At 47.0% G+C, this 22,642-nt stretch overlaps 9 protein-coding genes across 9 annotated transcripts; 3 read left to right on the top strand and 6 right to left on the bottom strand.

The window, feature by feature from the left end:
* Window positions 1-508: 508 nt before the first annotated feature.
* Window positions 509-1,561, top strand: LACBIDRAFT_322724 (uncharacterized protein; the record flags this gene model as incomplete). The annotated part of the gene is made up of 1 exon (XM_001876101.1): window positions 509-1,561. The coding sequence occupies one exon, from the start codon at window positions 509-511 to the stop codon at window positions 1,559-1,561; it is 1,053 nt and encodes a 350-aa protein (XP_001876136.1).
* A 275-nt stretch (window positions 1,562-1,836) lies between these two features.
* Window positions 1,837-4,259, bottom strand: LACBIDRAFT_292453 (uncharacterized protein; the record flags this gene model as incomplete). The annotated part of the gene is made up of 5 exons (XM_001875685.1): window positions 1,837-3,281; window positions 3,343-3,553; window positions 3,615-3,741; window positions 3,792-4,073; window positions 4,124-4,259. 5 exons carry the CDS (start codon window positions 4,257-4,259, stop codon window positions 1,938-1,940), a joined length of 2,100 nt encoding a protein of 699 aa, XP_001875720.1. The 3' UTR covers window positions 1,837-1,937.
* Window positions 4,260-4,709: 450 nt separating this feature from the next.
* LACBIDRAFT_322722 (uncharacterized protein) lies at window positions 4,710-5,912 on the bottom strand (the record flags this gene model as incomplete). The annotated part of the gene is made up of 1 exon (XM_001875684.1): window positions 4,710-5,912. One exon carries the CDS (start codon window positions 5,910-5,912, stop codon window positions 4,710-4,712), a length of 1,203 nt encoding a protein of 400 aa, XP_001875719.1.
* Window positions 5,913-8,588: 2,676 nt separating this feature from the next.
* On the top strand, window positions 8,589-10,112 carry LACBIDRAFT_292452 (uncharacterized protein; the record flags this gene model as incomplete). Its single annotated transcript, XM_001876100.1, has 8 exons — window positions 8,589-8,637; window positions 8,698-8,894; window positions 8,951-9,046; window positions 9,105-9,114; window positions 9,166-9,336; window positions 9,392-9,553; window positions 9,609-9,820; window positions 9,888-10,112. The coding sequence occupies 8 exons, from the start codon at window positions 8,589-8,591 to the stop codon at window positions 10,032-10,034; spliced, it is 1,044 nt and encodes a 347-aa protein (XP_001876135.1). The 3' UTR covers window positions 10,035-10,112.
* A 31-nt stretch (window positions 10,113-10,143) lies between these two features.
* On the bottom strand, window positions 10,144-11,461 carry LACBIDRAFT_292451 (uncharacterized protein; the record flags this gene model as incomplete). Its single annotated transcript, XM_001875683.1, has 4 exons — window positions 10,144-10,153; window positions 10,194-10,362; window positions 10,393-10,537; window positions 10,598-11,461. The coding sequence occupies 4 exons, from the start codon at window positions 11,459-11,461 to the stop codon at window positions 10,144-10,146; spliced, it is 1,188 nt and encodes a 395-aa protein (XP_001875718.1).
* Window positions 11,462-11,690: 229 nt separating this feature from the next.
* Window positions 11,691-11,903, top strand: LACBIDRAFT_308827 (uncharacterized protein; the record flags this gene model as incomplete). Its single annotated transcript, XM_001876099.1, has 1 exon — window positions 11,691-11,903. One exon carries the CDS (start codon window positions 11,691-11,693, stop codon window positions 11,901-11,903), a length of 213 nt encoding a protein of 70 aa, XP_001876134.1.
* A 315-nt stretch (window positions 11,904-12,218) lies between these two features.
* LACBIDRAFT_322719 (uncharacterized protein) lies at window positions 12,219-13,424 on the bottom strand (the record flags this gene model as incomplete). The annotated part of the gene is made up of 1 exon (XM_001875682.1): window positions 12,219-13,424. One exon carries the CDS (start codon window positions 13,422-13,424, stop codon window positions 12,219-12,221), a length of 1,206 nt encoding a protein of 401 aa, XP_001875717.1.
* Window positions 13,425-16,438: 3,014 nt separating this feature from the next.
* On the bottom strand, window positions 16,439-17,576 carry LACBIDRAFT_308824 (uncharacterized protein; the record flags this gene model as incomplete). Its single annotated transcript, XM_001875681.1, has 6 exons — window positions 17,385-17,576; window positions 17,201-17,309; window positions 17,018-17,150; window positions 16,833-16,961; window positions 16,640-16,785; window positions 16,439-16,589 (listed from the first exon to the last, which is right to left on the bottom strand). The coding sequence occupies exons 1-6, from the start codon at window positions 17,398-17,400 to the stop codon at window positions 16,439-16,441; spliced, it is 684 nt and encodes a 227-aa protein (XP_001875716.1). The 5' UTR covers window positions 17,401-17,576.
* Window positions 17,577-17,719: 143 nt separating this feature from the next.
* Window positions 17,720-18,436, bottom strand: LACBIDRAFT_308823 (uncharacterized protein; the record flags this gene model as incomplete). The annotated part of the gene is made up of 3 exons (XM_001875680.1): window positions 17,720-17,986; window positions 18,038-18,146; window positions 18,201-18,436. The coding sequence occupies 3 exons, from the start codon at window positions 18,434-18,436 to the stop codon at window positions 17,720-17,722; spliced, it is 612 nt and encodes a 203-aa protein (XP_001875715.1).
* Between the last annotated feature and the right edge of the window lie 4,206 nt (window positions 18,437-22,642).

Here is a 22,642-nt window from a genome sequence, read left to right as displayed (position 1 = left end):
CAGCTCCGGAACATATTCGCCTGGCTCACAAAAAAGTTCAGAAAAGCCGACCCATCCTTGTATGTTTTTAAATCTAGTTTTTGCAGTGCTTGGACCTCTGTTGATTGTTCCCTTCGAGCAACAGCATAACATATAGCGTGCTGGCGGTACGAGCTCTTCTTCGAATATGGGTGGAGGAGATGATTTGTTGTTGTAGTAGTCTTTGATGATTTGTTGTGTGCCATAGGCGATAGACTTTATTTTCTCTCTTCCTCTTCAATTTATTCAAACACAACGTTGGGCAACGTTATCTGACCATTTCCTCTTGCTTCTTGTCCCCTTGAATACCTCAAATCTCATTGGGGACGATACTAGTACCAACGTCTACACCTCCACCATCTGGCAGTCCAATCCAGTTTACGCCATCTTCATGAGTGCTACCAGGATAATCCGTGAAATTATACGTCCTAGCCACCTCTGACTAGATCATCCGCGGCGCTAAGCCTAATCTGATCACGACAAACGTACTATGCATCCCGAATTGCTTGAGTTCCAGGACGACATTGACGCCCGTCTACCTTTACTCGGCAAAACAATGTCTCTCCCCCTAGAACTAGTCCAAGAAATCATTCATCTCCTACTCTTCTCCGCCCCACCGCGCTCCTCGACTCCAGAAGATCCCGGCAATTCAACTAAACCCAGATGGGGCACGATAGATGCGCTCAGCCTCACTTCACAAAGCTGCCGCGCCCTAGTGCTCGAAGCCTGGTTTCGCACTCTCTACATCGAATCGCCGGAGGATCTAATCTTCTTACGGGAGTCGGGCTGGTTTCCTGAGCTAGAGAGTAAATGGACCAGACACCTCCACTGCGTCTTAGAATCATTCAGCAACGCTTGGAACCTTTCTGCCTTCCTCCAAGTTTCCTCCATTAGACTGGACTGGCTCCCGCCGTGCGCCAACTTGGGCACACTACCCTTTTTACACCTCTCCTGCACGGTTGAACACTTCGACTTGCGTGGAAAGTGGTGGCCTACGCCTGAGGCGGTTCAAACTATCACTGATACCCCAGGCTTTGGGTGTTTGAAGACATTGAAGATGGAGCTAGACACGGTATGGTGTGGAATTTGCCAGATGTGCTGTTTGTTCCCGTTTAAAGGCCGGCCGACGGGAGTGGTATATGAGGGGGGTTTGGGTTTGCCTTTCGACTATGCGCGTGTTCTAGCGCCACTTGAATACCTGGAAGAGGTTGTGATTATTACACCCAATTACCGCCCAGGGTGGACTACATTGGCTTTGAACGCAGACACAAACCCAGAGACGACCCCCACCTCCGACAGAAACGTAAACCCGAACTTATGGTCGGGTGAATGCGATATCTGCGTGAGGGTGGCGTACAAAGATGATGCGTTCCGCGAGAAGTGGGTGGCTAGGAAGAGACACGTCGGTCTGGCATACGGTGATGGTGATAACGATGATGGCGAGAAAGGTCTGAGGCCACCAAGGTTGAGGAGGGTGGAGTATCGCTCACAAAAAAGTTCAAAACAGCCGACCAACAGCCGACTCATGTTGTTTTTAATCTAGTTTTTCCAGTTTTTGGTCCTCTGTTAGATTCGAACCCAGTTTCCGATGGTAGTAACTCGCTATGTTTGATCTGAGAGGGAATGCAGTATAGAATCCGAGAAAATGTGGAAGTTTTGTATTTGGAATATATATAATCTATAACGGCTGGTATCGAGACTAGTCCTCTGTTAACTTGATTGTCTGCTTCGGCGTAACATATAGCGTGCTCGCGGTACGAGCTCTTCTTCGAGAGGAGTTGATTTGTTGTGGTAATCCTTTTCTTTCTTCCTTCTTCAAAAATTTCAAACACGACTCTGTTGGGTGGCATTATCTGACCATACTTATAGTGGTCGTACACTATTACAACAAATGTGGTACTACACTTGACCACAAGTTACTACAACCCCTCATCATACATCTTCCTCGAAAGCGCCACATAAAACCTCTCCAAATCCGCCTTTGACGCTAACTCGTTCTTCTTCCTCCCCAATCCCTCCTTATCCATGCGTTTCTTCATCTCGCTCGGTCTCTCTCCCCCCTTCCCCGTCGTACCGTTTCCGTTTGCGCTTCCAGCGACGGTGTGTACGACCATACGTTCCGCTAGCACCCTCGTCGTCGTCGTTGTCGATTCATTACCGCTGCTGTCCTTTTCGACCTCGACGACCTTACTCTGGACGGTCTTCGCCGTCGTCGTCGTCCCACCATTTTTACTAGGTTTCCCGCCAACTAGAAGCTGAGGCGCAGGTATCTGATCAATCAGCCAATCAAACACCGAAGAAAGCTTGTCCGTGGACGAACGCACACCCTCGTCGTCTCGTGGAGCCGCAGCGTCAACCTGTGAGCCCTGCATGCCTTTGTTGTTTCCCATAGGCACAGCTGATGGCATCTTCCCTTCTTCTTTTTCCAAAGGCGCAGACTTAGCAGACGCAGCAGCGGCAGCATCGTTCCTCTTCTTTTCCTCCTTCTTCCACGCACCCACGAACCGTCCCCAATCACGGAAACCCCATCCGTCGCCTGGCGAGTATGCAGACGACGACGACGACGACGAGGTGGGTGACGAACCCGAGAGGCCAGAGTTCGAGCTCGAGTTCGAGTTCGCGTTACCACCACCAAGGCCAATGACAGGCAACGCCGGCAAATCAACACCAAACTCAATCCCTCTAGCACCCCTCATCTCCCAATGATCACACCCTTCCTTAATCCCCAAAAACTCGCCCCATTTCGCGCTCTGCACAGTGACCAAACCGTCGTTGCCCCATTCCCGCTCGTTGGCCCATAACGCCGTTTCCTTTTTTTCAGTGTCGTTGTCGCTCTCTTCTTCCTTCTTTTTAAGCCGACTTCGTTCCTTCTCTTCGACCCCGTCCAATACCATCTTGGGTAACCAGAATGGATGCCAGATGTTCACGTCTGGCATGCGTCCTGCTACGCTGAAGTATTTGACGTTTGGGTCGTCTGGTGTGTTGGGGTTGAAAACGTCGTTTAGGTATGAGGATGTTAGGTTGGAGTAGGCGGGCGAGTCGACGATGGAGAGGAGGAGGGTGGTGAATGAGGAGGGGAGGGAGGAAAGGGAGAGTGTAAATGATGATGAGGAGGAGGAGGAGGAGGAGTTGGATGTCGGGGGTGGCGGTGGTGTGGGTGGAGGGGGAGAAGGAGTAGAGTAGTGGTCGTATTCGTCAAAAGGAGATGCGTTCTTGGCGTGTTCGCATTCTTGTTGGCGTAGTTTACCAATTCCGATGTTTTCCTGGGGTGTATAAAAAATACATAAATCATCATCATCATCAAGACGGCGTGAAAAAACTAACCGCACACCAGTCCATAAACGGACTTCCACGATGGGGAGTGCTGATCGACGTAAGCGAAAGCGGGGCATACTCCGCTGGCCGGATACGAGAAATCAAATGTCGACAATCCAAGCCACCCATGGAGTGCGCGAGGAAGTTGACGCCGCGCCCTCGTGCATGGGATTGGAGTTGGCTGTCGAGCTTTTCGGCGCGAGAGGAGATGGAGCCTGTTCTAGATGGGTTATGGATGTATGTGTTGGCATGATGAAGAGCAAAAATGAGCTTTTACTTACCCCGGCACGGAGGTAACGATCACCTCCGCCCCCACCGTTCCTCGCAGGATGCGCAGGACGTTGGTCCAGTAGTGCATACGCATACTGGGGAAATTGGATGGTCCGCGCGAGTCGAATCCGTATAGCCCTACTCATGCTCTGTAAATGCACTTTCTTGAGGATGGATTGAAAACGCACCATGACAGAGAACGATGGGGTACCGCGGGGTTCGTAGCGGATCATAGAGTGCGGGGTTGACCAACAGCTGATGGATGATATCCGGGGGGAGAGCGTTCGGTTTCTCTGACTCGGACTCGGGAAGAGGATCTTTCTGCGGCGAGGGGGGGTCAGAGCGAGGAGGAAGGTTGATGTTCGGAGGTGGGGGTGGTTGTGATGGTTGAGGCTCTTCCAAGTCAGGAGAGAAGAAGACAGAGGACCAGTTCCAGTCGTTTGTTATCCAGGGCACGGAAATCGCGTTTGCTGGTGCGCTATTAACGCTTGGTAAATAGATAGTAGAAAAAAGTGCAAACCTTTTTGAGCAGCACGATCATTGTCGGTTGGGTGTTTGTGGACGAGATATTGGTTTGAGATGGATAGCGTAGAGACGACATTGACGAGTCGTTTGAGCAGAACGACGACGTGTACTGGGAAATAGACGCTGTTCATGGCATTCCAAAACCAACTTGCTCTTCTTCAGTCATTCATTCCACTCGGCCCGGGCTTTCCCGGTCAACAGACGACAATTTTGACGAGTTCCGCTCGTCCTGCTTGCCTAAAATTTTGAATGTGTGCTCAGTGTTTGTATTAGACAGTGTATATAAAAAAACACTGAGAGTAAGCCTAGCACAGGAAGTATGGCAGCCAAACTTCATCCAACTCTCACTTCACCCATTTCGGACATTTTATAAATGATGAATTCCATCGAAACTCTCCAAGCTGTATTGTATGTATCAAGTAAACATGTGCAATTCTTTTTCGAAAGAGCAGGAGCAAGGGAATGGTATGAAAAGTGAAATCCATATGATATACATGTAGCAAGACTAACCAAGATCTAGAGGGAAGGACAAGCATAGCAAATACAAAACAACAAACAAAAGTTACCCACGCCTTTCAGGTTCAAACAATTTCTCTCAATAAATCAATCAAAATCCTCGCCACCATTGCAGCTCCACGCCCCACTCTCTCCCTCTCCCACCCGTCAGGAACCTTCTTCAAATATCGCCCTTCGAACCGGTCAGGATGCCACTTCTTGATATGCTCCCTCAGTCTCTGCTTCAACCTCGCTTTATCCCTCCGCAGATCAAACCCCAACATGATATAAGCTGAAACCGCGTCGAGGGTGAGATCGTCTGGGCTTCTGACAGCAACCCTCAAGACGGGCCAAGGGATGTCGTACCAACGAAGAGATGTGTATTCGGCGACGTAGGACCACTGTTGGTCGTGGAAGAGAAGGAGTTTGATGGCGTCTTCGTCGGACAAAGGGCCATCTGCACATTTCCGGAACTCTTCCTGCTGCCGCTCGTGTTCTTCTCGACGTTCCCGCGCAGCCGCTTCTTCTGGCATTTGGAGGGGCTGACCATCGAGGATCCCAGTATCTGTCCACGTAGAGGACGCGGCGTTATGGGATGTTGGCTGGGTGGATGGTATGGACGTGGTCGAACGTTCGACTTCGTCAGGTATGGTGGTCTCGCGCGATGGTCTTCCGACTCCAAAGGGTGTGCCCTTCTTCCTCTCGATGGCCTCCAAGATGTCCTTCTGTTCTTGAAGAGCAGAAGACCATTCTTCCGGCATTACCCCACATTGGACAACCCTTTCTCTCCCCCCTCGCTCCCTCTTAATTGCATCTTCGTACTCCGCCCCAGCGCTGGCCTGAAGAAATTCTACATAGCTGAAGTACTCCGCCATGAGTTCGGATCGTTTTTCCTCGCACGTCCGTTGTACGTTGGCGATCTGAAACTCGTAAGACGTCCGAGCATCTTCTAACATTTTTTTGAGGTTGTCTTTGATCTGGCTCTGTAATGCACGCTTCCAGGCGGCCTCTGGTTCAAAATCTACGTGGATCCCTGACATTCTGAGGGTAATGAGCGTAGAACGCGAAGGTTGGCCGAAAATTTCTACAAAATATGGTGAGGGAAAGCCATTCGAAAGCATAAATGTCCTTACAAAATTTCTGATGTGGAAATCTTCCAAGGTTTTCAAAGAGTGATGCACCGTACGAACAACAGACTTCTCAAATAACAAAGGGTAATAATCGTGAAACACTCCAGGTTGGTTGAAATTCCCTACAAAATATGGTGAGGGAAAGCCATTTGAAAGCATAGATGTCCTTACAATTTTTTTTGATGTGCAAATCTTCGAAGAGAAAGTGTTTTTACTGATGCACCGTATATGACGACCGAGGGTGATAAACGTAAAACGGTGAAGGTTGGTCGAATTATAAGGTTAGAAAAGGCCAAATAAAACATAAATGTCCTTACAAAACTTTCTGATGTGCAAGAGAAGGGTTTTAAAAGAGGAGTAACGTCAAGCACAGTGAAGTAGATTTGGTTCCTTGTATGCCGCCAAGTTTGTGAATTTGTGACTTTTGCTTAGTCATCGCACTTGCATTGCACAGCCACTTCAAAATGTGTTCACGTTCATGCAGCAGTTGTGGAGAAGATAGAAATAACCACATAGCGCGCCTTCGGGCGCAAAACCCGATACCCAATTTTCTTAGCCATCCAAACATCATTCATAAAGCTACATATTTGGGTGGTACAACATTTTTCGTTGTTTGTCGCTAGTCACCAGGCCCCTTTTATCACAAGTCATGGACGCAGTTCTTGTACTAAGTTATCCTCGCAGGTCGACTCGCGGTTACAAAAAGAACTGTATTTAAACCAAATTTAAACAAGAGATTCCCCCAGTCATACTTAAGCCTCTGAAGAAGCAGTTATTAGAACAAACAGATACAAAACATCCTCAAAAGCTGCCAAAAATAAAGACAAGAAGACGGAAAGAGGAGAGGCGGGCAGAGCCGACATGCAAAAGATCCTCAAAAGTGCCAAAAATAAAGGCCATGGTGCCATGTCTGGAACCAATTTTAAAAAGAATCAAAAATCAAAAACTCCATAGCTTGTCCACCATAAATTATCTTATTTGAAAGAGTGACTTAGCTCAACGGAAAGATTTGATTGAAACTGGTAATGTATGGCGAGGTCTCCAGTTCAATTGCCGCAGGCATCAATTTCTTTTCTCAAAAATATATTTGCTCTGACTTCTTCTTACTCTCCTATTTACATTTTTATGCACCAAAAATCTCACACCACCACTTAGAAATTTATAAACACCAGAAAGTATGGATATAACTCAAACCAATAGATTGGGAAAGAATTCATGAGAATTGACATTTTCCCCTTCCACCTCTTCCTGCACATGCTTGCATCTGATCCTCTCTTGCAGAATCAAAGCAGACCATGCACCTCCTTTTTCTTGAAGTAGAACTGGATAATCCTAGTAGTGCTTTCCACTGTAAAATTTACCTTGTGCATTTTGGCCAAAAGAAATAAGAGAAATTCTCTGCTGAAGGCTCCTCTGGGTGTAAACTTGGAGGTTTTACTCAATATATATAACCATGCCTGAGGACATGGATGCCAAGGAAATTGATGCAATACCTGTTGTTGAGAGTGCAGACATATTTACTTTTCTCCAAATTTTCTTTCCCCAGGGCTGTTGATTCCCCATGCTCTCATTAAAAATGGTTCAAGAATTCTGCAGCATAGTTGAATCCTCTGCTAGATTTTTCTCCTTTTATCAATTCATTCTGCCACTTTGTTTAGTTAATTTATGGTAAAAAATTCAAGGTGCTCATGAATTTTATTGCGAGCAAAGCGAGCAATCCTTCCCTATAGCGCAAAAGTCCCAAACAAACAAGAACAAATTCCGTATTCGCAAAGGTGGGCTCAACTAGAGAACTCAGCCATTCCAGCTGTATTTCGTACCTTAAGATCCCCAGAATTCACTATACATTTGCACCATCAGCTAAGGTCATGAAGATTCCAAAAAACCCACTAATTACTGTTGGAATTTCAAGCGCATCACGCTCATGGGAGCAATGATTGTGTTGTTCCATAGTTTCCCCTTCATCATTCCGTACATCATTTTGCCCTTCAGGTGACCACGTTTATTTCAAATTGTAGTATGTATTTAGGTAGTCAGCTGTAATCTGAAGACCTCGCGCGTTTGCGAGGGTCCCTATTCAACCCGAGTGTTCACGACGACCTGAATATTTCAACAATTACGCCTTACAAAATGGTCTTCTGCAATACTGTGCTTGCCACAGATACTGTACGCGTGACGTTGTCGTGACAGTGACAGGACGCGTCACCGTTACCATTTGGTTAATAATCATCCCAAGATCATGATGTGCACAATGAACTCGGATGTACAGGATATATCATAGACAAACGTTACGATACACGGAAATGCGTAGCTACAGAAAGCAGCTACTGTTGTCTAAAGTCAGCCTTGTCTGAAGTACTCTGCAAGTACTCTGATTGCTGTGCGAGCTTTACCCGCGGGACTCGCAGACATTTATAGAAATTATTCTTACAATTGGCCTTTCCTGATAATCAGGGAGCCATAGCTTCAAAATTAGGATCCTGAGGAGGTGAGAACCAGACACCATGGAGGGATACAGATGTTTCTTCCATTTGATTTTTTTGTTTGTGATCTGGCATTTCCTGCATTGTGCTCTTCCTCAATATGAGTAGCTCTGCAATGACCTATTTTTTAGTGCTACTTTGCATGTTCAACAACGGAAATTGGTGCAGTAACAGGCAAGATACATGTTGAGCATGCAGAATTAGTAGTAGTAATCGTGTGACTCAAGCACTCTGATTACTGAATATGTTTCAAATGGACTATGTAGCTATCGCACGCCATAGCTAGGGCATATAAAACTGCAGCTCAAGATCGACTCTCAACATCACTTCGCACTACTTCTCTTCTCCAACAATGTCTTTTTCCCAAAACAAATTGAACATTTTCGTCACTGGCGGTACAGGTGTGTACTGTTCCTCTGGTCCTGTCGTATACCCAGGTACCCAACGCTGACATCATGCAGGATACATCGGGGGAGCTGTTCTCTCTCGCCTCATCCAACACCCCGACGCCAAGTCCTTCGAGATTTCAGCTCTAGTACGCACAGCGGAAAAGGCTAAAAAGCTCGAGACGCTTGGTGTTCGCCCAGTGATTGGGTCATACTCTGACCTGAAGGTTCTCACTGAAGAAGCCGCTAAAGCCGACTATGTTATCGCTTTGGTCGGTATACCGAGTCTTTGTAGATCTTTGACATTCATTGAGCTGCTCTGTGATAGGCTGATGCGGACGCGTTGCCTGCTGCTGAGGCTATCTTGGCTGGTTTGAAACAGCGACATGAGAAAACGGGGACTGTTCCAAAGCTGATACACACCGTGAGTGGCCTCACAAATGTCGAGCAATCAAATGGCTGATTCAGGTGTCTCATACCAGTCTGGCACTGGTTCGTATATTGTCATGACAAGGATGTACATAGGCTAACATCAAAGCAAAGCTTTCATCATGGACAACGCAAAGGGCATGCATGGAGATCATACAATCTACAGCGACTTGTATGCAGACGCTATCGCGGCTTTGCCTGAAACCGCACCACACAGACACGTCGACATACCCATTATCGGGGCCAATTTGGAAGGCTACGTGAGGTCATATATCGTCGCTCCAGGTGCGTTCTATCGTTGTTTTATATAAGGCATCGGCCTTACTAAATAAACCTGTAGGAACTGTCTTTGGCACCGTCTCAGGACCCCTAGTTGATCTGGGTATCCAAAACGAACACTCTATTCAATTCCCCCTGCTCTTCAAAGTCGCCATCGCCCGCAAACGATCAGATTACATAGGCCTCGGGAAGAACATCTGGCCAGCCGTCGAGGTTAACGACAGTCAGTTCCTGGCTTCCTTCTTCCTTCCTTTCTTTCTTACGCTAACACGAACTAGCTGCCGACCTATACTTGATACTCTTCAACGCCATCCGCTCCAACCCAGACAGTGTACCTTTCGGCCAAGAGGGCATATACTTTGCGGAAAGCAGCGAGTATACGGGCTACGAAATTGCCAAAGCTACATCTGAGGCTCTTGTCGAGCTGGGGGTGAGTCAGCCTCACGAGCCTACTGCGTTCAAGCCAGAAGAGCTTGATCAGTACTTTGGGGTGTGTACACCCTTCTTTGCTTTCAATCTAAACTGTAACTAACTGTTGCGCCCATTGGATTTAATAGAAATTCTGGCCGTTCTTGTCAACCAACTCTCGTGCACGAGCTGATCGGTCCCGTGCGCTTGGCTGGAAGCCTACTCATGGAAAAGATGCACTGCTAGCGAGTATAAAGCCGGAGGTGGAGTATTACTGGAACGAATCACGCAAGTAAATCGAAAAAAAAATGGAGCATTGAGTCTATAAATGTATGTAAATGTATGGATATAACCAAGGAATGGTGGTAATACAGAATTGCAAGTAAAATGAATGTCAGTTATTCTTCAAAGCAGCCTGAAACCCCCGCACAAGTTTAGCAATCTCCCTCACCCACCTCTCCAACTCCTTAGGCGGATACGCCTTGCCCATCACACTCGCATTATCCTTCACACCTATCGTACACCCAAACAAGAACTTGATAAACTCCTTCACCTCCTCCTCAGACCCTCGCCAGAGCCGAATCCCAGCATAGGAGATGATAGCGTGGATCGCTTGAACGTGTTCTATCGACTTTACGTTCTTCAATAACACACGCACGCATCCGATCGTTTGTGTGCGGCGTAGGAAACCGTGGGTGTATAGCTCGCCGATGAACTTGGATAGGGCCAGCGCGGAGGAGACGTACGCCCCATATTGAGCTGTAGGGGTTTTCTGAATCGTGATGGCACCTTTATTATCCTGCCGAAGACGAGGAGTTATTACTTTAGCTGGCTTGAAAGCAAAAAGAAACGGACTAACCGCATCAACATGCCAACACGCCACAAACGTCCTCAACAAACTCTCTCCAAGCGACCGTGCAAAAAAGGTATGTAGGCCCTCCCAAGGCATACTCTCAAACGTCCTATACACCCTCTCAGCAAACGCAGCCAGCGAATCAACCTCACCCATACACCCCGCTCGCTGCGCAGCTCTATATACGAAAAAACGAGCCAGCTCGCTCACGCTCTCTTCGTCCCACATCGTATCGTGGCCTTGTTCCACCAAGTTTATCGCGTACTGGTTGAGTGATGCAGGCGTTGAGGCGCGTACCCCGTAGTGAAAGGTGCGGTACCACGCAGGGGCGTGCACAAGGGGGCGGAGTTGGGTGCACCATATGCTGCGTTTCGTTGGGTCGGATTGGTTCCAGTTGATGCCTGCGAGGAGGTCTTGGGAGAGGGTGGTGGGTCGGCTGAGTTCGTTGGCTTTGATTTGGGGTGGTATGTCTGTGATGGTCCACTTCGTCGGTGGCTCGGCCGTGGAGGAAGAGGAGGAAGGAGTGAAAATTTTCTTGATCTCGTCGTCCTCTAGGGTGAGTGTGCTGCTTGTCCTACTGCAGGCCGTGATAGTAGTAGTAGTAGTTGAAGACGAGGCTGAACCGGAGCCTGAAGTTGAGGAAGAGGCACCACGGTGGTGCTGTTGGTTCTCTCGTTTCGGGTCACGATAACTTGAATAATCCGAGGTCTGAATTGGAACTCGAACTTGACGAAGGGGAGGCGGCAGAGTGGCTTTATGCTGCTGCTCATACAAGACCCCACGGAGTAGAGAAGAAGTGTAATTATGTTTCGAAAGCCGGGGTGGTGGTGGTGGTTCGTAAACAGTAGTGAAGCGAGGAGGGAGGACCATATTGGGATTTGAATGAATGATTTTATATGTTTGTTGTTAAGTGGGATCTCCGTTGGTAGGTAGGGTAGGTAGAAACAAAGGAGTGGAGGGCGTCTTTGTTGTGTTGGAGGTGAATGGAACGTTGAATGTATGTTGCTATCCTACCCTGTCCCCGTTTCCTATTCTTATAATACGAGGAAAAAGTCAAAGCGGGACCACGCGCGGAAACGAACACAGCAGCAGTTGAGAAATGGCCCTTCCAAGTCGAACATGGCGGGGTGGCTGGATTAATATTGGCTGGTACGGCAACCCCGTGCCTGGGTATGCTCTATGTCGAGAGGGCAAGACGGGCGAAACGACCACTGTAGAAGATGCGAGAACGATTCCGCAGGACCTTGGAGATGACGACTGGAACAAAGAGAGGAGAAGGGTCGTTCCTAGACATGCGTTTGAAATTACATAGACCCATTTAGATTGACGATAGGGTCAAGGCTGGTCAAGGCGACCAGACCTTGGCATTAGCCACTGTCCACTTTCATGAAAAGCTGGCCAAAATCCAATTTAATGGTGTCCACTCGGAATGTGTGGCTTTGAAGATGGACGCGTTGAAGCAAGAGTTGGACGTGTTTGCCTTGTGCCAAAAATGAATTTGTTCGTACAGTAGATAAAAATACAGTGATTATAACGTCGTCGTAAAAGCGTGCTTCTAGTGGTAGCAGGAAAGCAAACTATGCATCTAGTAGAGTAGATGAAAATATTACGCGCTTGTAGAGCCAGCTCAAGCCAATGCGTCTTCCTCTCCAATATCGTAGTACGGTCCAAACTCAACCACACTCCCAAAGCACACTTCCCACTCTTCCAACACACCCAACACCTCACCCACCCTCCCCTCCATCTCACTCCCGCTCTCACCATCATCAAGCACGCTCCTCAAACTCCCCTCCAACACCCCCCTCTCCACCAACTCTCCAAACGCCCGCCTAAACTGCCTTATATCCTCACACGCATCCCACAGTCCAACACCAGCATGCATCACAAGGTTACATATCGCCACCACATGTTCAACCGAACACAAATTCTTGAACAACACGCTCAAGCACGAAGCAGCGTGTAATCTCGGTACGAGGTTATGCACGAACAAGTCTCCAACGAGCTTCGCCATGGATAAAGAGGAAAGAACAAAGTCCCTCTCTAACACCTGCTTATCCGAATTTTCGAGCGTAATGGCGTTGGGATGGTCGGGATCCCAAGCTGTCAAGAATTGCCCTACGATCTTTTCACGGAGGTGCCATATGAAACTCTGTGCGCTCTCTGGGCCAAGGGCCGTATAAAACGCCGTGTACACGTCAAACGCGAATTCAGCGAGTGGTTCTTGGCCTTCTTGAAGCTGGTGGTGGTGGTGGTACCCCTTCCACGCGAAATGGTGTGCGAGCTCGATAAAGTCGGATAGGTCCCATGGTGTCGAAAGGGAAATAACGAGCGCGTAGGCGTGTTGTTCCCTATCTTGTGTGCTCACCAGCGGATCGAGGCCAGCTTCGAAAAAGGTGAGCCAGATTGGGGGAGGAGGCGGGAGTGGTTGTTGTTGTGTTGGTTCAAAAATTGAAATGGAGGCTCTTCGCACGGCTTTAGGTACGAAGGGGGCGGCGTCTACGTTTAGCTCGTCTGCGAAGGATAGAGAGCCGCGTGAACGGTGTTTCCAGATGTTGCTTTCGGTGTTTATTTGTGGGAGGAAGGGGAAGCGGAGGGTGCATGGTGTAGGTTCATCTGGGTATTTGAGGGATGTGAATATGATTTTGATTTCGTCGTCTTCGAGGGCGAGGGTTGATGTGCTGCTTGCGGGTGAGTCGAAGGAGATGGAGGGACGGCGTGGGGGTGTGCGGTATCCGTTGAGTTCGCCATGTGGGTTCTGCACTGCAGATGGTTGTGCTAGGGAAGGCTCAAAGAGGCGGCTGAGGTCGGATAATACGAGTTTAGAAGGAGGCATTGTTATGGGCGTTGAATGAAAATAGAGCGCGTGGTATTTATTGACCGGCAGGTGGGTCGCCTTGTCGGGAAGGCAAGAGAGTCAGATAAGACAGACGTATCCATTCGGGTATCGACCCATATACATCTGGAATGTACATAGGTACAAGGTTACCCGCCGCTTGACTTGATGCGGTGTCGGACAATGGACAATAAGCAGAGGACAATGGCGTCTTGTTTCCTGTTACCCACGCCTACTCGCTTCCCTGGTTAGTACGAGGAGGGAATTGTTCAGTGAAGGGACGTACATAACCTTGTATTCATGTAACAATCTTCGCGTCGCAGGACATGTTGTCGTAAATACGAAACTTTTGTGATAATTGTCACCCAGAAATATCTATGTAGATGTTGTTTGGCTATATTTCTAAAAACCTATGTCGGAGATTGTTGAAGTACTTGCCGAGCACCTGCCGTCTGAGCAGTAAGCAAAGTTTTGAAGTGCATTGTCGCGTACTTATCACCTCATCCTTCACCACCATTGTCAATATTGTGCACTCAAAGTCCATCCTTCCAATGTGTAAACAATGTAATACCACTGTGCAGGTCACGCTGGTTGAAAGTCAACCGAGGTTTTTAACCTAACGTACATCACGGCACTGACATCGTTATGATATACTAGGGCTGCGCACCGTACCCGTCCAAGACGGTTGGACGGGACGTTTAGACGGGTGCTCTACCCGTCGCCGTTTCGATTTGGGATAAGATTCTGACGGGACGGATAGCACCCGTCTATTCCCGTCACCTAGACGGCCGTCTGGACGGTACGGACGGCGATGCTGTGGGAAGATTTTCTACCCTGCCAACATCGACGTCAACGACGTAGCCTTCCGTTGAATCCGTTCCCCTCCACCGAAATAGGCGTATTGTCCTTCGTCGACGGCGATTTTGTATGGGAAACTGTGTTAAGCATTACGGGCAAGTCCGGTCCGTGCTTCTCCTCCCTCTCGCAAACTTACCTTGTACTAACGTTGCTGCTACAGATTGCATTTGGCGCTTATGCATCTCAAACACAGGTTTTTCGAGACTGGGGAGAAGGGAATTAACTTGATTGGTGGTCAAAAGGTGCGGTGCCCGTTAAATATGACGAAAGCGGCTCTAACATACTCTTCGCCAGTGCCCCCGTTCAATTCATTAGCCAGGAGTTGCAGTGGACCATGATAGTGAGAGTTCGGCGAGAACGTTAAAACCATCTCGCACACCGCGGATGAGTTTGAGGCATGCTACGTGGAATCCGAGGCCTCCAGACGGTGTGAGTTATGGTCGTGCCGTTGCCTTACCCTCCTGACTTTGCGTTTTTAGGACCTTCGTCTTGCTGCAAGCCGTCATCGATTCATCCTTGGTACTTCATTAACCCTTAGATACAGGCTGTCTATATTCATCACTGATACACAGCCGTTGACACCCGTCACCCGTACGACGGCCGTCTCCGTCCCCGTACCGTCCTCGTCGAGATCCCAAAGGAAACACTGACGGGACGGGGGACGGACGAGACTTACCCGTTTACCACCCGTCCAGTAGACGGCCGTTCCCGTCCAGACGGACGGTGCGCAGCCCTATGATATACCCTTATCTAATCCTGTAAGGTATGTATTTGGCCCAAAAAGCCCAAGAATGACAGTCTGCATTGGATAAGTTTATATGTCAGGGTGACCATTTTTGAAGACTCAATCAATGAAATCCCGATGAAGAATGTCGGATGGCATAATTTGGGTTTTTCCATGCCATTCTTCACCAAAATAGAAATACCCAACTTCGGGTGAAAAACCTTACATAGCAGGGCATCAATGGTGACCTTCACAACCTACAAAATTTTGGCAAGCTATGCTAACAATTGTAAAGTTTGCAGCTGAATGTCAAACAGCATATTTGTGTTTCCCGACAGTAATACCTTACCAAAAGTAAAATCCTCAGCTTCAACTGAAAACCTTTACAAGGGAGGATATGGATTATGACCTTCACAATGAACAGAATTATGAAATGTTTATGCCATGACCAAAATCTTTACAGCTGAATATCATGCAGCATATTCCAGACAAGTCTTCATCAAAATAGAAATACCTAACTTCAGGTGAAAAAGTTTACAGAGCAGGGCAAGAATGATGTTGTTTGACAGCCTGCAAAATTATGGCAAGCTATGCTAACGATCGTAAAGTTTGCAGCTGAAAGTCAATCAGCATATTTGTGGTTCCCGACAGTAATACCTTACCAAAAGTAAAATCCTCAGCTTCAACTGAAAACCTTTACAAGGGAGGATATGGATTATGACCTTCACAATGAACAGTAGTTATGAAATGTTCGTGCCATGACCAAAATCTTTACAGCTGAATATCATGCAGCATATTCCAGACAAGTCTTCATCAAAATAGAAATACCTAACTTCAGGTGAAAAAGTTTACAGAGCAGGGCAAGAATGATGTTGTTTGACAGCCTGCAAAATTATGGCAAGCTATGCTAACGATCGTAAAGTTTGCAGCTGAAAGTCAATCAGCATATTTGTGGCCCCCGAACGATAATACCTTACCAAAAGGTAAATCCCCAGATGCAACTAAAAACATTTACAAGGGAAGATGTGATCTATGATGTTCACAACTGACGTAATTATGAGATGTTCGTGCCATGACCAGAATATCTACGCTAAATATCATACAGCATATTTCAGGTATCTCATGACATTTCTTCACCTATGGAGTAAACCCCTTCATCTGGGAAAGGCATTACAGAGGAAGTCACAGATGGCAGCCAGCGAAATTATGGGAAGCTAAGATGGCTGCCATAGTCTTTGCAGCCAGATGACAAACAGCATATCTGTGGTTATCTATGATAATTCTTTACCAAAAGGGAAATCCCGAATCAAAATTGTGGCACACCAGTATATTCTGGTATACAATCAAGCTTTTAGATGACAATCATTGAGTACAGATTAGAAGAGAAGAATGGTAGACAGGTAGACATGGAGGGGTCACGAAATCATGGGAATCATGGATATGACCATGGAAAACCCGAAAGACAACCTGCTAAGTAGTGGAAATCTCGGCAGCCAGAGCAGCGGCGTCGTTCATGGATCTTGTCCAGTGGGGATCCTTTTGTAACCATACACTTTGCAGATGAATATGTTGGAAAGACTTGTCTACACAGAAAAATGGTGAGATATAGCATTGTGAAAGCGCAAATACTCACCGGTTCCACCAGACATAAAGGTCATGGACCTCTTGAGTTTCATGGGGGTCTTCAAGTAGGTTGAGGATAGAGGTGTAAAACTTCTCAGAGTCGGTAACAGTATCCATGCAGGAAAATATCGGCAAGGAACTGAGGGAAAACCGAACCTGATATCACAGTAAGTCCATTGTCCATTGCAAGAATGGTTGCCCACCTGAGTAGCAATGTATGCAATAGATCCAGCCATAACACATGTCATCCCGTGGAGCCTTGCATTTCCTGATCTAGTGGCCTTAGGCTCCTTGTCAACAGAACTTGGCAATGTGAAGACGTGCTTAAAAGCCTGAGATATTCATGCTAAAATTACTGCGAGTCAAAAGAGTTATCAAAGTTACTCACACAAACCAAGATAATGCTGCAAAGAAGGCCATTCCATGGGTCTTCTGGGTCATATGTATAGCCAGCGTAGAGAAAGATAGGCCACTGGTCACCGCTAATGACCAGTTCTCCACTTCGAAGTTTCTCTTTTGTTCTAGACAAACCATATTAACTACACCTGTGTGTCAGAAGAAAACAACTCACTCCTGGTCAGCCCAATTTAAATTGCTTGGACAGAGATAGTGTTTGAAAGTCCAGTTTGGTCCGGTTTTTTGATGCCCAGGGGCATTAACCGTAACCGTAACCGGTCTGCCTTTTCCCCAGAAGTCAAAAGACCAGACCGGACCACAAAAAGACCACAGACTGCGGTTTTTTGCAGTCTATAGACCGGTTTCGGTCTGCATCGGTTTTAACCGGTTTATGACCGGTCTTTAGGCCAATATTTTGAATTTGTGAATCGGTAAATTTATTAACATCTCTATTAGCTTCAAAACGAGCCCAAGAACGTCAAATTCCGTTAGGAATTGGTGTTTCTATAAAATAAGTCTGGTACATCTATTATTCCCAAAAGTAATTTACATTTTAATTCATATCTCTCTCGTTTTTTTACCACATCGTACGTTCTTGGGTGCGTTTTAAAGGGTATTTAAGGGGTTACAAAAGACCGGTCCAAACCGGTCAAGACCGGTTCACGTTAACCGGTTTTTTTGCGGTCTTTACATCTCAAAAATAAAAGACTGTAAATGCAGGTCCGGTCTTTTGCAGTCTTGGTCCGGTCTTGTTACGGTCTTTTTCCGGTCGTGAGACCGGACTTCCAAACACTAGACAGAGAAGAGATCCTGTACGCTTGTGATTGAAACCGTGATCATGCTTGATATTCCATGATAGGGGTGGTTGGAGTGCTTGACCTTTGGGGGTGATCCAGTCCAGAATGGCACCTTTCAAACTTTTGGTGTCATCGCCGCGAGCTCCAGACATGCCTTTCCGAAGCTGTCCAAATAAAGATGAACAACTCTACAGGCAGGACAAGAAGCGACGTACAAGTTCAGCTATGATCAAGAGTTCCTCATCGGTGCCAGTCAAAAGCCGTTCTTCAAGGCCAGGAACAGATTGTAGGAGGGTCAGATAGACCTTATGCTCCCGCCTTTCCCTGGTCAATATTCAGTCGCGGATGCCGAAAAGAGTGGAGGGGGACAAGATCTACTCAGCGGTAAAAGATTCATCTGTCCTATCAGCCAGCTCAACCATACACAAGACTCCATTGGTTAACAAGGCATGGATATTGCATAAAGCTTGAACTCTGCGTCCAAAATGCCGACCATAGTGTACCAAAGGATCAGCGACAGAGCTGAAGGCATTAAGTAGCAACTTCAGCAAGAGACTCAGATCAACAAGATTTCGATTCTCACAGTTTCTTTTGAGGGCCCAACTCAAGGGCATTTTGGTGTTGAATGTTGGTCGACGTCGTGTCCTGAGACATGAGGAATAAACATTTAAACCATGGTGGCCCACGCCGCTATATATATGGTCGGAAGAGTGAGTACTAGTGAGTCGCTGGAAGTGATGGGGGTATCATGTGATACTAAAGGTTCATTGCAGTGTGACCACTGTCTGTAAGTGTGTATACTATATGTACCATAGCGTTGTCGCAATTTATGTAAACGATAAGAATAAACACTTCTACGCTGCTTCAAGTTGCCAATGTTGTATTGTTCACACACCTCAATAATGTTCTCCCTGCCAGTGTACTTTTCCTGATGTCTGATTAGACTTACTGTAGACTTACAATATATATGAAGCCATCCCAATATATTAGTTCAGGCATGCTACTTGGTTATCCCTAATATCTATTATCCTAGCCCTATTAATATTATCCAAGTGACCAGCTTGAAGGGTTTGCGAGTATCACGTGATACTGCGCCGAGCTGAGTTTATGTATGTCCCAACAAAGCTCAAGCGCTCAAGCTCCAAGGCTTGTCGATCTGGTTATAATAATTATATATAATACTCTAATTAACTGAGGGTTGAACACCTTGCTTGAAAAAGAAAATTACTATCTGCCTCTCAACTTCATGTCTGCCACTCACCTGAACCCTCGACCACTGAGCATGGGAAGTAATACGGCATCTACGATGACATTTTGGTGATGTTGCAGCATTGATCTTACTGGCACCTGTGGCATCGGCTTAGTGTTGCCGTGGCTCCGGCTCAGAGCCAGCTGAAGCCAGGAGCCGAGCTGAGTTTAGCCGAAGCCCAGCCAGAACTGTTGAGTGATGACTCCGACGGCTCGGCTAATTTCGGCTCTGGCTAAGAAGCCAGCTTGAGCTGACTAAGCCAGTTATAAATAGTGATTGTCTTGCAATAAGGTCAAGAATATACATTGCCATCAATATAGGCGTAAAACATACATAAAGAGTCTCTAAACATATCTAAGGTATCTTATCCCTGGGTAACTATAAGTTCATTGGTGGTGATTTGGACATCAACCTTTCTCAAAAGCTTTGTTGATTTCAAATGAGAGCAGCCGCATATATCTTCGCCAAAAACCTTGATCCTAAACTGTGACCCCTTATGTGGGCCATCAAACACGGTAACAACTTGGGCTTTGCACTCCAGCCTTTCAGGTATCAAGTACGGAAACGGCACTTCCACCACTGTGAAACCGAGTTGGACCTTAACCACATCTCCGACCACTCCCTTGAACTCCCCGCACATATTTTCGTACTTGCCATCATGGAAATTAGAGCAGGAGTTGATGAGACGAAGGCTCAGTCTCATGGTGGCAAAGCGGTTATCTCTAAGCCAATATGGAGGGGCTGCCATAATTGCGTCAGTATATATATTGACTCTGAATCAAAAATATAATTGCCATAATTGCCACGGAGAGGGGTATCTGAGCTTGGGTTCCAAGCTGGGCTCGTCAGGATATCTTGTGAGTTAGGAAGCGGAGTAGACGGCCCCGCAATGGTTGGAGTCTGCACGAGGGCAGCAGGATATGCGGCTGAGGGTTGCGGATCCGGCAAGGGCAGACCAGGGAACAAAAAGCTTGCCAAAGTACCAGGCAGAGGCGCTGGTTCAAGTGGGTAAGAGAAATCGGTCAGAAGCTCTTGAGGCCTTGGGGGCTGAAGCCTTTCGTCAGCACTGGAAGCTAATTAGCATCGATTTCAGAAAGAAAAAAAAGCAAAAGGGCTTGCATGATGTGTAGCACAGAGATGTCCAAAATTTGTGGGCGTTGGAGGAGCGCCTCGAGTTCAACCAAAAGCCTTTTCTCACCAACTGTGCTTTTTATTCTGCCTTGGTAAGTTCTAAAATTGCCTTGGGTTACCATTACGCGTTTTCCTACAAGATGACTGTTTGAGTCCCCCTTCATGACTCGCTTTTGTGCAGCTGTCAAGGACTCCGGGGATTCCGTTGCGAAGACAAAGGGGGAGCTGAAGAACTCGACATTCCCAGGGGATACCTCTACCTAAAAGATGACAGATTGTCAGAGTATGTATTGTAAAAACGAAACATTTACCTCTGTTCCGGTCCTGTCATTGAAGACACACACATAGTCATCGTCTTGATTTACTACCCAGCCCGTAACACCTTGGTGGTCTCCCGAAAGAATGCGCACTTCGTCCCCTACTTTAAGATGTTTTCGAAGCGACGAAAAGGGTACGGTAATTGTCACATCATGCGTTGTCAAAAACACAACAGCCTCATTGTCTTTAATGTCAACAATCGTTCCAAAAGCTGCCCTCAAATCTCCGTCAGTAATTTTCACTCCATCGCCTATCTGAAGAATCCTGGCTGACATTCTCGCCATTGTGTGCTGTCGGACGTTGAGAGGGATGTCTGAACAGGCGCTAAACAGATCGAATTCTTTTGGTGATGGTACCACATCTTCAGCGGTATACCAATCAGTGTCGAGGTCCAGGAAGTACGCATATCCATTGCCATCGTAAAGAACTCCTCAGAATAATGATAAGTTGTTTCGTGTTTGGAATGCCCGACGAAACCGTTGCTTGGCCAGTGTTGGATTGAACAGGGCTTGGGGAGGTCGCCCTGGTGCTGAAGCTCTTCAGTTTAGCTCGCATTCAGGTTTGTAGAACACTGCGAACTCGTCGTCCGTCTCATCGTTTCGGTCCTCATGTGCGATCAGCCGGCTTCCTTTGACTTTGGTGGAAGGTGGGTCATAGGTCACGCATGGTACCACGAGGACATTGATGAGTAAGGATGTGACCTCCCGAATGAAGGCAATATCTCCTTTGTAGATGCCGCGGTGCAGCCTCACCCAGGAATGACGCTTTGGTTGAAAGGTGTTGGGAAGAGTGAAGATGGAGGGGTTAGGATCCAGGATGTTGAAAGTCTTTGAGGCCAGCACATTTGATATGTCGTTACAGACTTCGCGAATCATTTCTTTAGAACCACCTTCGAAAAAGACTCTGCCGGGTAGTGCTTTCCAACCAAAGACCGCTGGGGGTCGTAAGTGTGCAGAAAACCTCTCGTCCATGAGGCGCCGATGGATTCGAAAGACTATCTGCTCCTCATAACCAGGCTAAGTATAAAAGTTATTACAAAAATAACCCGAAGATGGGGTTACTTTTACCTTGACGACCACCGCCCATAAAGACACCTTTCCGATATCTTGGACATCTTCCCCAATATCTTGATGAGACGTGACGCGCTCGAGAAAGCTTTCCCAAAAGGCGTCGTCATCAGACGGCATCAACGCTTCACGGAGAAGGTTTCGGTGCGCATCTCCCAAAATCGACTTGTCAATGTCTTCATCGTCGTCGATAAGATCGTCTTTGAAAGAATTAGCACTGTACCAACTACAATTACAATCTATAATACACACCTTCATCGCCGTCATTCTGATCGTCGGTCTCAGCCTCTGATACTTCAGCTTCGAGATCTAGGAATCCAAGGACTTCTGGCGACTATAGCATGATTAGCTTGATACAAAATCTCACAAAAATGAAAAGAACTTGCCTCAAGTTTTCTACGTTTCATTGGTCTCTCATTGTGTTTTGATGCCATGATTTCATATTTACTAGCTATGCACAACATTTCTATCCGTTAGAGTCTACAATCTACAAGTATGGTGCACGGAAAGAGGAAAGAAGCCTGACAATGGTTTGCAGGCTGTTTAGCTTGATTGACTTTAGGGCCAGTCCACATGTATCACATCAGCATTGTCACGGGTAACCCCGAGGTACTGCCTTCAACATACGCTGTCGAAACGGCATTGGTGGGCCGGTGACGTGGGTCATCATCATCATTAGTGTGTGCCATGGGTCGTTGGTAACATCAGTGATGTTGCGGTGGTGGACGACGACGAATCCGTCGTCATTCTTCGCGTACTGCATTCGACTTGGTATTTTACTTTGTATTTATTCGTAAAGTATATATTCTACATGTAGGTAAATAGAGGGAGGGGTAACTATGAAGGTAAATACGAGGGGGGTAATACGGAGGGGTGGGTAACTACGGAAGGGTGGGTAACTACGGAAGGGGGGGTAACTACAGAGGCATTACTACGGCAGATAAATGGCAGAGGAGGAATAGGGGTGGGGGAGTGGAGAAAGAAGGAAAGGAGATACGAAATACGTTCCAGTGCTATATATCATAGGCACTTTAGGGTCGCTTTTGATTTAGGGC

This window comes from Laccaria bicolor, genomic scaffold (assembly GCF_000143565.1).
Source record: "Laccaria bicolor S238N-H82 LACBIscaffold_3 genomic scaffold, whole genome shotgun sequence".
NCBI lineage: Eukaryota > Fungi > Basidiomycota > Agaricomycetes > Agaricales > Hydnangiaceae > Laccaria > Laccaria bicolor.
The sequence above is the reverse complement of the archived record's forward strand: the minus strand, read 5'-3'. Positions and strand labels throughout refer to the sequence as shown.